Source organism: Oncorhynchus mykiss, chromosome 8 (assembly GCF_057628025.1).
Source record: "Oncorhynchus mykiss isolate SJ-2025 chromosome 8, ASM5762802v1, whole genome shotgun sequence".
Lineage (NCBI taxonomy): Eukaryota > Metazoa > Chordata > Actinopteri > Salmoniformes > Salmonidae > Oncorhynchus > Oncorhynchus mykiss.
The window spans coordinates 80,090,632-80,105,407 of NC_143029.1; the positions used below are offsets into that span (position 1 = coordinate 80,090,632).

The 14,776-nt window shown below is 43.7% G+C and overlaps 1 protein-coding gene across 1 annotated transcript; it reads right to left on the reverse strand.

The window, feature by feature from the left end:
- Window positions 1-10,351: 10,351 nt before the first annotated feature.
- uqcr11 (ubiquinol-cytochrome c reductase, complex III subunit XI) lies at window positions 10,352-14,339 on the reverse strand. The gene is made up of 3 exons (XM_021613936.3): window positions 14,200-14,339; window positions 13,528-13,668; window positions 10,352-11,074 (listed from the first exon to the last, which is right to left on the reverse strand). The coding sequence occupies exons 1-2, from the start codon at window positions 14,304-14,306 to the stop codon at window positions 13,548-13,550; spliced, it is 228 nt and encodes a 75-aa protein (XP_021469611.1). The 5' UTR covers window positions 14,307-14,339; the 3' UTR covers window positions 10,352-11,074; window positions 13,528-13,547.
- Between the last annotated feature and the right edge of the window lie 437 nt (window positions 14,340-14,776).

Below are 14,776 nucleotides of genomic sequence, written 5' to 3' on the forward strand. Positions count from 1 at the left end.
TCCAATCACATCCAACTGTATTATAATCTCTGTCTTTTAGTTGACAGACACTTCAGTTTCATAGTACTTGGATCAGTATCCTCTCTTCACGGAAAGAGGGAGGGAGTCAGAGTAGAAGAGAAGGAGAGGAAGAGACTATTGTCGTTCCCTTTTCTTATGACGACGTTATGACTTGCAGCCTGGTGTCTCTTATGTTTGTCTAGTCCAAGTGTAACGAGTGCTACTGTAGGGGATTCGATCTAGCAACCTTTCGGTTACTGGCCTAGGATACCTGCCGCCCCAAGGTCTTGATGAGAGGTTGATTTGTTAAATCAGGTGCGTTAGTGCTGGACTGGAACAAACGTCTGCCCAATGCAACTCACCTCCCATTCAGAGACAGATCCCTCCGTATGAGGAGAAAACATACCAACTTACATAAAACGACATATTATTTGCTGTATTGTGAATAAATACCAGTGACATCACAGGGTCAAAGGTAATGAACTGGTTTGGAATGCTGCTACAAACTGATTTACAGGGTGACAATCTCCTATTGTGTGTTTAGAGAACTAATGAGAAAAGGAGTAGACTTTCACCCAAGGGTTGGTGTCTCACAGGAACAGAGGGGATGTGTAGCTGATAGTCCAGGGGTGTGTGTGTTGAGCTGATAGTTTTTAGTTTGACCCAGGGGTGGTCCCGTGAACCTCCATGGGCATCTCGTTTGGCGAAGATGTGGTTGCAGAGCTCATCCAATGGCTCAAACTGGGCCACATCCTTGATCACCTTCCTGGTCTCTTCATCTATCTCCTGTAAGGAGGGAGGAAGGAAAGTACTTGGGCCACCTGTGTGTGTACCTTGATCTCCTCCACAGAAGCCATGTTGGACAGCATGCATTCTTTCAACATAGTGATGGGGTCACTCATACAGCACACTTCCTGGATCTCCTCACAGGTACAATAGCTACAGGAAGTTACATCACACACAGGAAGAGGTGTTAAACCTGATTTGCAGGGTTCAGCTCTAGCCCCTGATCAATATATGAGAGAGAGAGTGAGAGAGAGAGACCTGGAAAGGAAGCAGTGCTGGAGTATTGAGATGCATCCTAAACCAACACTGCACTGAGGAGTGTCTAGACAGGCTAAAACAGGGAGTGAGGGAGAGTGGCAACAAGGAGTTGGGTAAGGCTAAAACAGAACAGAGTAAGGGAGGAGAGAGAGAGAAGTGAGGGAGAGGGGGGGTGGAGAGGGACCGGGAATCAGGTGATGGTCACAGGGTCAGGTGTCAGAGAACACCTCTCACCTGACCCTAGGGGTCGCTCATGCTCTGTCCATGGTAATGTTAGGTCTCCAGCTCCATGACAATAGTACCCTGCCAGAGAGGTTTCCAAACCAAGAGACTCATCAAGACAGCCAACACTGCTATATCACTGCTGAATCGCCAGATCAGGGATTTCTACTGGAGCAGCAGTTTCTCAGCATCTTCCTACATCTATGCTCTTTGGCCCTGCAGCACACCAGGAGTGATTAAGCAGGGAACAGTTGAAGCTCTGTACTGGAGTCTCTTCCATAGAGTATGTCTACGCTGGTCACATAGCCTCCCCGTCATGGAAGAGACACTGGTGTGATACTAGAAGCTGATCATCACTCTGTCAGGGAAGAGACTGGTGTGATACTAGAAGCTGATCATCACTGCCATGGAAGAGACTGGTGTGATACTAGAAGCTATTCATCACTGTCATGGAAGAGACTGGTGTGATACTAGAAGCTATTCATCACTCTGTCATGGAAGAGACTGGTGTGATACTAGAAGCTATTCATCACTCTGTCATGGAAGAGACTGGTGTGATACAGGCTATACAGTGTTAGTGTAACAGATGTGAAACGGCTAGCTTAGTTAGCGTGGGCGCTAAATAGCGTTTCAATCAGTGACGTCACTTGCTCTGAGACCTTGAAGTAGTAGTTCCCCTTGCTCTGCAAGGGCCGCGGCTTTTGTGGAGCGATGGGTAACGATGCTTCGAGGGTGACTGTTGATGTGTGCAGAAGGTCCCTAGTTCGAGCCCGGGTATGGGCGAGGGGACGGTTTAAAATTATACTGTTACATTGATGCTGTTGACCCGGATTACTGGTTGCTGCGGAAAAAGGAGGAAGGTCAAAAGGGGGGTGAGTGTAACAGATGTGAAACGGCTAGCTTAAATAGCGGGCGCTAAATAGCGTTTCAATCAGTGACGTCACTTGCTCTGAGACCTTGAAGTAGTAGTTCCCCTTGCTCTGCAAGGGCCGCGGCTTTTGTGGCGCGATGGGTAACGATGCTTCGAGGGTGACTGTTGATGTGTGCAGAAGGTCCCTAGTTCGCGCCCGGGTATGGGCGAGGGGACGGTCTAAATTTGTACTGTTACATTTGTTTACAAAGAATAGAGTAAACAAGCGTATAGGTGGGGTCCTGATGGGGGGTAAGACAGTTGACAAGCTAATTAAGTATTTCTAAGATACATTCTTCAAAGGGGCAATTAGCAGTTGATACATCCATTTAACTTAATGATATGTACCTATTGAGTCTTGAAGAATGTAACTTATGACTCATGAGCTTAGTTCAACTGTCCTTCTCCATTAGAACACAAAATAGAAGCTTGTTTTACTCCAATGTTTGCAAACAAAGTACATGCAAAAAATCACTGTGGTTAAAACGATATAAAGTTGATATCATGGATGGTCAGATTTGGCTTCCATAGCTCTGTCTATGATTTTGAGAGTGGGTATATTTCTCCAGCCCCATCCCCCGGCTTTTTACGTAAACAGGGGTGGGAACATCGTTTTGTTATTGCTTCTGCTGCTGATTGCAGCTTTAGGAATCAATGTATACATACAATCATTTTCCAGTTTGGCCCTTTAAATAAACACAGTAACAGCTACACATCATCATATTATATAAAGTGATCACATACTTCACCACTGTTTTATTGTGACTCTGTAAATGAGTCAACAATAGTTGGATAGTCTGCAGACTTTTCTTAACACAAAAGTTGCAGCTTCAGGATCTGTGCCGACTTCACTGTAAAATAACATGCTGCTGAGTGAGGTATGTAAACAGGATCACTATACTATATATCAAATCACTGTCAGAATTATGCATACAACGAATGCCTTATTATTCCATAAATTTTACTTGTAGCGAATACAAAAATGACGGCACAACACGCTGATAAGTGTACAACATCCAATTAGCTACAGTTGAAACCTGTTTAAAAGTTCTAGCATACATCAGCCGACTGACTGGAGGTGGCAAGCAACTACTATAGCCTCGTGGCGTCTGTTATGCTAGCTTCAAAGCTTGTGTCTTGTAGCTATCCGATCATGTCGCCTTACAATACATAACTGGATAGGTAAACAGTATAATTGAACACGTTGAGAAGTAACAAAGATATAATAGTAGAGGTTGCTATGTGGAAGAACTTACCGACATTGTCTAAATCTAGCCCGCAGCTTTCTTTGTCAAGTTCAAGAAACAGCCAATGGTGAACATCAATTATACTTATTCGATGAGGTTTAACTGCGGTTGGCATCCAATAAATGTTGCATTACCACCACTTATTAGACTGGAGTACAACTCCCTTATGAATACCCTACCTTCTAACACTACACTACAAAAACAACACCACCATACTCCACTATTTAAATATATTTAGTCGTACTTTATGCCAACAGTCTGAAATGATGGGACACCACCACTTAACACACCCTGCAACTCTTCTGATGTTAAGTCTCGCCCACCCAAATACCTCTCTGCAGCTGCCACCACAACCCCTATTTTCTGCCACTTACGTTCCATCCCTGCAGTACAGTTGATAACCATTGCTATAAATGCTAAAAATATTCCCCTTCAGTTGGTCAACTTTTACTGCTACCCGATTAATCACACTTTCAATTGCGCTCTTTTCGTGAGAGCAAAACTATTCACAATCATTACAATTCGTTTAAAACGCGGAGCGCCTTCTCGATCAGACAAACAGATACAAACAACTATCACATTACTACTTCTGGTTACCCTCACCAATTCCACAGCAACCAACTCCGTTTTCACCCACCCTGAAACCACAAATGATCAGCCAAAGGGCAAGGGTCCACTTTTTCCAAAAACGTCACTCCTACTGTCACAGACTCACTCATCTGTCCTCTTTCTCCGTGAGCATCAATGGGTATAACTTGATATCAAGAAACGCCCATACCAGAAAACGCCCAGAATTGCGGTCTGCAATTATACCCTTCTCGTCCTTCCCACTTTTTAGCTAGCCTATGGCAGAGAGGAAGAGAGGCTCAACTCGGTTTAAAATCTGCCTTCATCCAGCAGGTGGTGTATTTTCGTTGTTTCGCACACTAAGCAATACGTTTTTGTATGGAGGTCAATGAGTGTCGAATTTGGAGAACAGAAAATAATGCCTTATTTGTTACGTGAGGTTTTATCGAATAAAAGTGTCGTAATGCTTAAGTTGTTACGAGTGTACTGATATAAGTAGGACACGTGACATCCCGGGAACTTTGAGAAAAAAAACACTTTCTATCGGTGTCTCGAGATGGCTATGCATATTCATGGCATGAGGCAGTAGTGAAAAAATTAACCAAGTGTCATACACTCAAACATAATTTACAAACAAAGCATTTGTGTTTAGTGAGTCCGCCAGATCAGAGGCAGTAGGGATGACCGTTGTTGTCTTGATACATTTGTGAATTAAATGGCAGCATTCGCGCGAAACACCGCAATTTAACCATGGCAAAGCGACTGGAATTATGGCAGAAGATAAACAGTGTAGTTATTCACTCCGCAAGATATCAAACAAACGGCAGTATAGAGATAAAGTGGAGTTGCAATTCAATGGCACAGACACGAGACGTATAGGCAGGGACTACAGAAGGAAAACCACGTGTTCCGAGACCGAAGTCTTGCTTCAGGACGGGCTAAACACATTCTTCTTACACTTTCACTACTGCCTCATGCCATTTTTTCACTACTGCCTCATGCCATGAATATGCATAGCCATATGCAGTGCCACCGACGCGGCCCGCTACCAACAACTGTGGGCTCTCCTTCTCGGTGGCCGAAGTGAGTAAAACATTGAAACATGTTAACCCTAGCAAGGCTGCTGGCCCACACGGTATCCCTAGCCACGCTAGGGAGAGCATATTCAATCGCTCCCTATCCCAGTCTGCTGTCCCCACATGCTTCAAGATGGTCACCATAGTTCCTGTACCCATGAAGGCAAAGGTAACTTAACAACTAGTGTAACAGTATAACTTTAGACCGTCCCCTCGCCCATACCCGGGCGCGAATCAGGGACCCTCTGCACACATCAACAACAGTCACCCACGAAGCATCATTACCCATCGCTCCACAAAAGCCGCAAGGGGAACCACTACGTGAGACGAGCGCACCACCGCTGACTAGCTAGCTATTTTACATCCGTTACACTAGCATTCACTTCAGTCATCATGAAGTGCTACGCGAGACTAGTCAAGGAACATATCCCCTCTACCTTACCTGCCACCCTAGACCCACTTCAATTTGCTTACTGCCCTATCCCATCTGGACAAGAGGAATACCTATGTAAGAATGCTGTTTATTGACTGTAGCTCAGCATTCAACACCATAGTACCCTCCAAGCTCATTAAGCTCAAGGCCCTGGGTCTGAACCCCACCCTGTGCAACTGGGTCCTGGACTTCCTGACGGGCCACCCCCAGGTGGTGAAGGTAAGAAACATCACCTCCACTACGCTGATCCTCAACACTGGGGCCCCACAAGGGTGCGTTCTCAGCCCCCTCCTGTACTCCCTGTTCACCCATAACTGTGTGGCCATGCACACCTCCAACTCAATCATCAAGTTTCCAGACGACACAACAGTAGTTGACTTGATTACCAACAATGACGAGACGGCCTACAGGGAGGTGTTGAGGGCTCTGGGAGTGTGGTGCCTGGAAAACAACCTCTCACACAATGTCAACAAAACAGAGATGATCGTGCGTCACCTGAGTGGGTTGAGTCACTGATGTGATCATCCTGTCTGGGTTGGCGCCCAGATATCACTCTAGTGGTGTGGGGCCTGTGCTTTGGCAAAGTGGGTGGGGTTATATCCTTCCTGTTTGGCCCTGTCCGGGGGTGTCCTCGGATGGGGCCACAGTGTCTCCTGACCCCTCCTGTCTCAGCCTCCAGTATTTATGCTGCAGTAGTTTGTGTCGGGGGCTAGGGTCAGTTTGTTATATCTGGAGTACTTCTCCTGTCCTATTCGGTGTCCTGTGTGAATTTAAGTGTGCTCTCTCTAATTCTCTCTTTCTCTCTTTCTTTCTCTCTCTCGGAGGACCTGAGCCCTAGGACCATGCCTCAGGACTACCTGACATGATGACTCCTTGCTGTCCCCAGTCCACCTGGCCGTGCTGCTGCTCCAGTTTCAACTGTTCTGCCTTATTATTATTGGACCATGCTGGTCATTTATGAACATTTGAACATCTTGGCCATGTTCTGTTATAATCTCCACCCAGCACAGCCAGAAGAGGACTGGCCACCCCACATAGCCTGGTTCCTCTCTTGGTTTCTTCCTAGGTTTTGCCTTTCTAGGGAGTTTTTCCAAGCCACCGTGCTTCTAAACCTGCATTGCTTGCTGTTTGGGGTTTTAGGCTGGGTTTCTGTACGCACTTTGAGATATCAGCTGATGTACGAAGGGCTATATAAATACATTTGATTTGATCGTGGACTTCAGGAAACAACAGAGGGGGCACCTCCCTATCAACATCGATGGGACCGCAGTGGAGAAGGTGGAAAGCCTCAAGTTCCTTGGCATACACATAATTTACAAAGTGAAATGGACCACCCACACAGTGTGGTGAAGAAGGGGCAACAGAGCCTCTTCAACCTCAGGAGGCTAAAGAAATTTGGCTTGTCACCTAAAACCCTCACACATTTTTAGATAAACAATTGAAAGCATCCTGTCGGGCTGTATCACCGCCTGGTACGGCAACTGCACTGCCTGCAACCGCAAGGCTCTCCAGAAGGTGGTGCGGTCTGCCCAACGCATTACCGGGGGCAAACTACCCGCCCTCCAGGACACCTACAGCACCTGATGTCACAGGAAGGCCAAAAATATCAAGGACATCAACCACCTGAGCCACTGCCTGTTAACCCCACTATCATCCAGAAGGCGAGGTCAGTACAGGTGCATCAGAGCTGAGTCTGAAAAACAGCTTATGTAAAGGCCATCAGACTGTTAAACAGCCATCACTAGCACATTAGAGGCTGCTGCCTATAGGCTTAGACTAGGAATCGCTGGCCACTTTAAGGAATGGAACACTAGTCACTGATATTATTTTTACTCATCTGGCATTACTCATATGTATATACTATTCTACAGTTTCTCATTCACTTAATGTTTACATACAGTGGGGTAAAAAAGTATTTAGTCAGCCACTAATTGTGCAAGTTCTCCCACTTAAAAAGATGAGAGGCCTGTAATTTTCACCATAGGTACTATGAGACAAAATGAGGAAAAAAATCCAGAAAATCACATTGTAGGATCTTTAATGAATTTATTTGCAAATTATGGTGGAAAATAAGTATTTGGTCACCTTCAAACAAGCAAGATTTCTGGCTCTCACAGACCTGTAACTTCTTCTTAAAGAAGCTCCTCTGTCCTCTACTCGTTATCTGTATTAATGGCACCTGTTTGAACTTGTTATCAGTATAAAAGACACCTGTCCACAACCTCAAACAGTCACACTCCAAACTCCACTATGGCCAAGACCAAAGAGCTGTCAAAGGACACCAGAAACAAAATTGTAGACCTGCACCAGGCTGGGAAGACTGAATCTGCAATAGGTAAGCAGCTTGGTTTGAAGAAATCAACTGTGGGAGAAATTATTAGGAAATGGAAGACATACAAGACCACTGATAATCTCCCTCGATCTGGGGCTCCAAGCAAGATCTCACCTCGTGGGGTCAAAATGATCACAAGAACGGTGAGCAAAAATCCCAGAACCACACGGGGGGACCTAGTGAATGACCTGCAGAGAGCTGGGACCAAAGTAACAAAGCCTACCATCAGTAACACACTACGCCGCCAGGTTTGCTAGAGAGCATTTGGATGATCCAGAAGAAGATTGGGAGAATGTCATATGGTCAGATGAAACCAAAATATAACTTTTTGGTAAAAACTCAACTCGTCGTGTTTGGAGGACAAAGAATGCTGAGTTGCATCCAAAGAACACCATACCTACTGTGAAGCATGGGGGTGGAAACATCATGCTTTGGGGCTGTTTTTCTGCAAAGGGACCAGGACAACTGATCCGTGTAAAGGAAAGAATGAATGGGGCCATGTATCGTGAGATTTTGAGTGAAAACCTCCTTCCATCAGCAAGGGCATTGAAGATGAAACGTGGCTGGGTCTTTCAGCATGACAATGATCCCAAACACACCGCCCGGGCAATGAAGGAGTGGCTTCGTAAGAAGCATTTCAAGGTCCTGGAGTGGCCTAGCCAGATCTCAACCCCATAGAAAATCTTTGGAGGGAGTTGAAACAGCCCCAAAACATCACTGCTCTAGAGGAGATCTGCATGGAGGAATGGGCCAAAATACCAGCAACAGTGTGTGAAAACCTTGTGAAGACTTCCAGAAAGCGTTTGAACTCTGTCATTGCCAACAAAGGGTATATAACAAAGTATTGAGAAACTTTTGTTATTGACCAAATACTTATTTTCCACCATCATTTGCAAATAAATTCATAAAAAATCCTACAATGTGATTTTCTGGATTTTTTTTTTCCTCATTTTGTCTGTCATAGTTGAAGTGATGATGAAATGATGATGAATGATGAAAATTACAGGCCTCTCTCATTTTTTTAAGTGGGAGAACTTGCACAATTGGTGGATGACTAAATACTTTTTTGCCCCACTGTATCTTGCATTACTCATCTCATATGTATATACTGTTTCCTATACTATTCTGCTGTATCTTAGCCGTTCCGCTCTGACATCGCTCGTCCATATTTATAATAGTCTTTATTCATTCCTACTTAGATTTGTGTGTATTGGATGTTGTGTAATTTGTTTGATATTACTTATTAGACATTACTGCACTGTCAGAGCTAGAAGCACAAGCATTTTGCTACACCCGCAATAACATCTGCTAATCACGTGTGTGACCAATACAATTTGATTTGGAATTAGACTAACTTCCCGACCTGCTAAGCATTCAAAATGTAACGAGTACTTTTGGGTGTCGGGGAAAATGTATAGATAAAAAATACATTAGAGGCCTCCTGAGTGGTGCAAGACACTGCATCACAGTGCTAGCTGTGCCATTAGAGATTCTGGGCTTGAATCCAGGCTCTGTCGCAGCCGGCCGCAACCGGGAGACCCACGGGGCGGTGCACAATTGGCCCAGCGTCATCCGGGTTAGGGGAGGGTTTGGCTGGCAGGGATGTCCTTGTCCCAGCGTGCACTAGCGACTCCTGTGGCTGGCCGGGTGCAGTGCACACTGACACGGTCACCAGGTGTACGGTGTTTCCTCCGACACATTGGTGCGGCTGGCTTCCGGGTTAAGTGGGCATTGTGTCAAGAAGCAGTGTGGCTTGGTTGGGTTGTGTTTCGGAGGACGCACAGATCTCGACCTTTGCCTCTCCCGAGTCCGTACGGGAGTTGCAGCAATGAGACCAGACTAACTACCAATTGGAAACCATGAAATTGGGGAGAAAAGGGGGTCAATTAAAAAGTACATTATTTTCCTTCAGGGATGTAGTGAAGCAAAAGTTATCAAAAATATAAATAGTCAAGTACAGATACCACAAGCTACTTAATTAGCATTTTCAAGTGTTTATACTGAAGTACTTAACACCATTGGCATGAGGCTAGTAGCACAGCATCTCTCTTTCCATTGAATACAGGTGGGTCAAGTCAACAACCCCCAAATATTCAAAAAAGGATTACAATAATGAGATGTATCCACCAATCCAAAAGAAGCATAGGCGGGAGCTAGACAGTCCTCCATGCAGCTATGTGGACGACTCCCATTGTTAGGGCGGAGAGACATGCATCATGTCAGTACATCCATAATCTTTGCCTATGGTGTTTAGATACTCGTAAAGTCACTCCGCCAAGCTACACCACTTACTGTGGACAGCAATTAATCCACTAGTTCCAACTGCAGTTCAGTCGACGAGATTTAATGAAGTCTTGTGATCAGTTGAGTTTTTTTAAATGTTGTAATCTACCTTTGTTTAGCTGTGTGTTTATACATCATTTTTTAGATTTTTCACAATAAACAAATCAGACCAAACTAGATTTACAAAAACATAAACGTTTTCCAGAAAACAATCAGGCACCCCGTTAGAAAACCAAAAAGGTTACATTACTCGTTTTATTATGTTTTTCCCCATTATCATCACAAGATTGTAGATAGATTTCAAATGGCTAGGGAAAAACACCAGACACAATTTTGTACACTTAATTTGATTAAAACAACCATGATCATTAAGAAGTTGGACAAAGGAGGTCCAAGAAAACAAGCCGAGTACCAAAAAGGTTGTGCATTGAACCAAACTACATTGTTGTCATGCCAACAGTTTAGAAGCAGAAACAGACTACCAGTAGTAGCCAGGCTACACTGAAACGATAATGGTTAATACAATGAACCGAGAGCAAAGGGAAAAACAGAGACTATGATTTTAGCTTCATAGCCCTCGCTCTGGAAAATCAAACAACGTTAAAACCAGTGCGAAACAATTAAGTTAACTGACCCTGAAAAGTAGAATTTCACTCTAAGCTTTAAAATGACAACAGAATTCAATCAAACAAAAAGGGAATAAACATTATGTTAATGACTCAATACATGCATTTCTATTTCCTCCATGTCATTCCATTGGCTGAGCAATTACCAAAAAAGACTAAATGCACAACACTGTTACTTCAAAATCAGGATGAAAAGTCCATTTAAAATGATTGAAAAAGGTGAAAGCGCAACGTTCCTCTTCTCTTTGTCCTGGGGTGGAGTTGAATCATGGTGCCTGATGGTCTGTTCACACTCTCTCCATCGCTCTCGGCCTGTCTGACAGCACAGATTGACCTACAGGCAAAAAGATTGGGTGGATGTCACAGTCTCCACTTAATACTTTCAAGGACTTTCCAAATCAACCCGACACGGAGGATCTGAGATGAAAATTCAACATTTAAATCCAAAGGGCAAGGGAGAGTTATCATCCTATAGGGAGACGACACTATTGTTCTTTTCTCAAGAAGCTGGCTCATGTGCAAACCCCTAGTTGGCTTCAATAACACCACTGCCAGCAATGTTGTGATTGAAGACAACAGCCAGGGCCTAAAGCAGCAATTAGCCCTTGACCATGGACCAGTTCCATTACATCACACATATGAGTCATTGGACGAAGGTGTCTTCTGTAGGGGGGAGTTTTGTTAAGAGCCGCGATGCTCGGTCTGAACATTAACACGCATCATTTGCGGTACGGTTTTGGAATCATAAGGACCTTATCATAGAAATCATAAAAACATTCAATACAAATTGATACACACCTTTAGGGTTCCCACATGGCCATATTTCAACACTTGTTTAAGGAAAAAAAGATGAGTGGACTACCTGTGCTAATTAGCCATCTGCGTCACCAAACACCAATGTGTAAACGTAACAAATGTGTTGTTACTGGAAAAAAATACTGTCAGCTGCAACTGTTTTAAAACCGGTTAGAAGAGGAAGTGTGTATTTAGCATTTGTGATATTTTGATGTGATATGGAGGGATTTATGTTTCTTGAACCGTAACGCAAGAGATTCGATTCACATTTAGATGAAGTATTTTGTCTGTTTTGGCTTCAAGCCAATTATCCCTTTAAAACAGAACATGTAAGGTCCCTGACTAAGGAATAACTTTAGACTCATTTAGTCCAATATTGGGCTAATAAGCAGTTGAAACAATAAGGGAGTTTGATTTAGATCCCTGGGCTATGGCCTGTGACGTGAATGGGACAAACAAAAGTGAGAGGGGTGCCCTTCTCAAATCAAACAGTAATCTGCTGCCCTCAGTCATGTTGTCATCAAGGAAAACATCACTTTTCCATAAAATAGATACAAACTATTTCAACTAAATTTCAAACTAGTATTCATTGGGAAGGCAGATAAAGCCTTATCAAAATCAATCACTTTTGCATGCGAAACAACAGAATCCTACTCATTACTCCACATGTTTAACCTACCTAGGCACCCATCAGGCAAAGCGGGGCACCTGGCTCACACATGGGAGGCAGCCCGGTCCCAAAACCAATGCAATCAACGCTAACCCGGTTCATCCGGGGTATTAATCGAATCCACTCAACAACAAAGCGTACTCCTGGCGCGTTTCAGTAAAAAGCTGAATGGATGGGGCTGTAGAAATGTAACCACTCAAATTTATGGAGTTATAAATGCAAGGCTTGACAATCCAATGATATAAAAATTATAGTTCTACCCATGTTGAGGCTATATATTGTTTACAAACATTGGAGTAAAACAAGCTTATATTTTGGGTTCTGATGGGGTATGACAGTTAACTAAACTCACGAGGCATTTATAAGTTACATTTGGGAATGGCACGTAAAATGTTGCTAAGGACAACAAAGGAGCCTGATTGGCTGACTGTCCTTTGTTGTTCAAAGTAAAGATCTACGAGCGATTCAAAAATGACTGCTGTGGCTTCTGCTACCTAGCATGACAAAAAGGCTGTTTAAAAACTAGCAATACTTCAAATCTTCTCTATTTGTCAGTAGGGATAATTAGGAGTACAGCGACATCTTCCATCCCTAAATTGAGGTTCATTTTCAAGCCATATCCCGCGGGGTGGGTATGATTTGTGGAACGTTCCAAAAGGAATCTGTTCCAAAAACTTCGTAAAGTACAAGGTTGCCAACAAATGCTTAAAAAGTTGCATAATCAATTCACCTAGCTAAATAGCTGTCGAATAGGCATCTACTCACCACATAGCTTATTCTTAATGCTTGTCCATAGGCTACCAGAGTGAGGGCAGACATTTTTGGGAATAAACATGGCGAGTGAAACAAATAGCCCACACCCTACCTAGTATCTTATTCTGCCGCTATAAAACTTTGTATGCGTCATTTGTTGGCAACCTTGTTATTTACAGATTCCTGTTGGAACGTTCCACAAATTATATCTACCCTATCCCGCGCAGGCAGCCAAGCATTCCGACCTATAGGGAGATATACTGACTGTGACCTACTGGTCGGAACTATTCTAGCTAGGTTTGACAATCTGTCGCAGAGACACCCTGTAAAAACAGGCAGGGGTGGACTGGGACCAGAAATCAGCCCTCGCATTCCTTCGAGACCTCACACTGGACTACCCCCCCCCCCCTTGAGGCCCCCATTATTAGTCAGATAATTATATTTTTGCCCAAAAAAATCAAGTCAGATAGACCCACTGGACCAGTCCCACCCCTAAAAAAAAACAAGTCAAGCAGACCTCTTTGTAGAGAGCATACCCTTACTGTGATGCTATGTGCACATTTACTCACCTTCAGCCACAGAAACGCCTCTAGTCATCGTTCTTGAATTTGCCGCTGACGTACGGTACATAATCCAAGATCAAGCGCCAGTCAGTGAAGTGTACCAATGCCACCCCTCCAACTGAACCCCACACCGCCAACGTTGGAACCCTGCGTTGGGAGTAAAATTGAATAGGTACTTTACAATCGAGCTAGGGGATACCTAGTAAGTTGCACAACTCTATGCATTTAACACAATCCCTGTGAATCAAATAGGTGCGTAGGCTATCTTAATTGACGTCTTCGTCGCCGGGGAAACAGTACTTGCCTTGCTCAGGGCAGAACGTCGGATTGCGGTTACTGTCCCGAAGCTCATACTGACGGCTACCTGCCGCCCCCTAGCGCTAGTTTCAGAATTAGGTAACGTTACTTAGCTAACTAGTTCTCCAATTGATCAAAGTCAGGTCGGTGTTTCTGGTTCACGGCATTGGCAACCTTCTACGGGTCAATGTTGCCGTTATTAACTAGCTTTGCTACCAAGCAAGGCACGCAGTAGCCAGTATGCTAGCTAGCTAACGTTTCCGGACATGACCTCAGCTAGCTAAGGGTAAAACAGACAAGTCAGAATAAGACATTGCATTGGAAATGTATTTGATCAAATATCAATAGCAAGATGTCAGTAAACATACGACATTATCTTACCATGTTCTCGCGATGGAAAAGTATTTCTGTCCGATCAATTTACCAAGCATGTTGGAGCTGGATGTTGTTGCTAACCACCAAGGGGAAAACTCTGAGCGCATGCCCATTCGATAAAGGATCCTACGCCACTTCCGTTTATTCCGGCGTTATGATACTGATGTTTGGCCGTCACACTGTTTAGATTCTATATCACTGATAGAGTGAACATTATTAATTGAGTTTAAAATATATATATGTGGATTCCTGACAGTACGTAGAGCTATACAATTTTCTGTAAAAATTGCTACAGTATTTAGCGATTAATTGTTGGTCATCTGTAATAACACCATCAATGTTTTACTTATGGACAGTGTTATTTTTAGAGTGAAATTTCTCAAGTCTAAAGAAATAGGATGAATTATGTTCTCCCTCCTCAATCAATTTTTTCTCGAGATCTAATAAAGGCTCCTTCTGCTTTTAATATATATATATATATATATTATCCAGTTTATTTTGTAACTCAATTAGTTCCATCTTCTCCTCCCCCCCCAGGAGAAAGGGAAGTTATCTTAATGATCACCTTTTCCTCCTCAGCTCT

What these genes read in the sequence shown, in the direction of transcription:
- uqcr11 (XM_021613936.3), bottom strand. Translation starts at nt 14,306, where the DNA reads ATGGGCATGCGCTCAGAGTTTTCCCCTTGGTGGTTAGCAACAACATCC. An exon ending in TTTTCCATCGCGAGAACATG is followed by an intron (nt 13,669 to 14,199) that starts GTAAGATAATGT and finishes CTCCCAACGCAG; the next exon opens with GGTTCCAACGTTGGCGGTGT.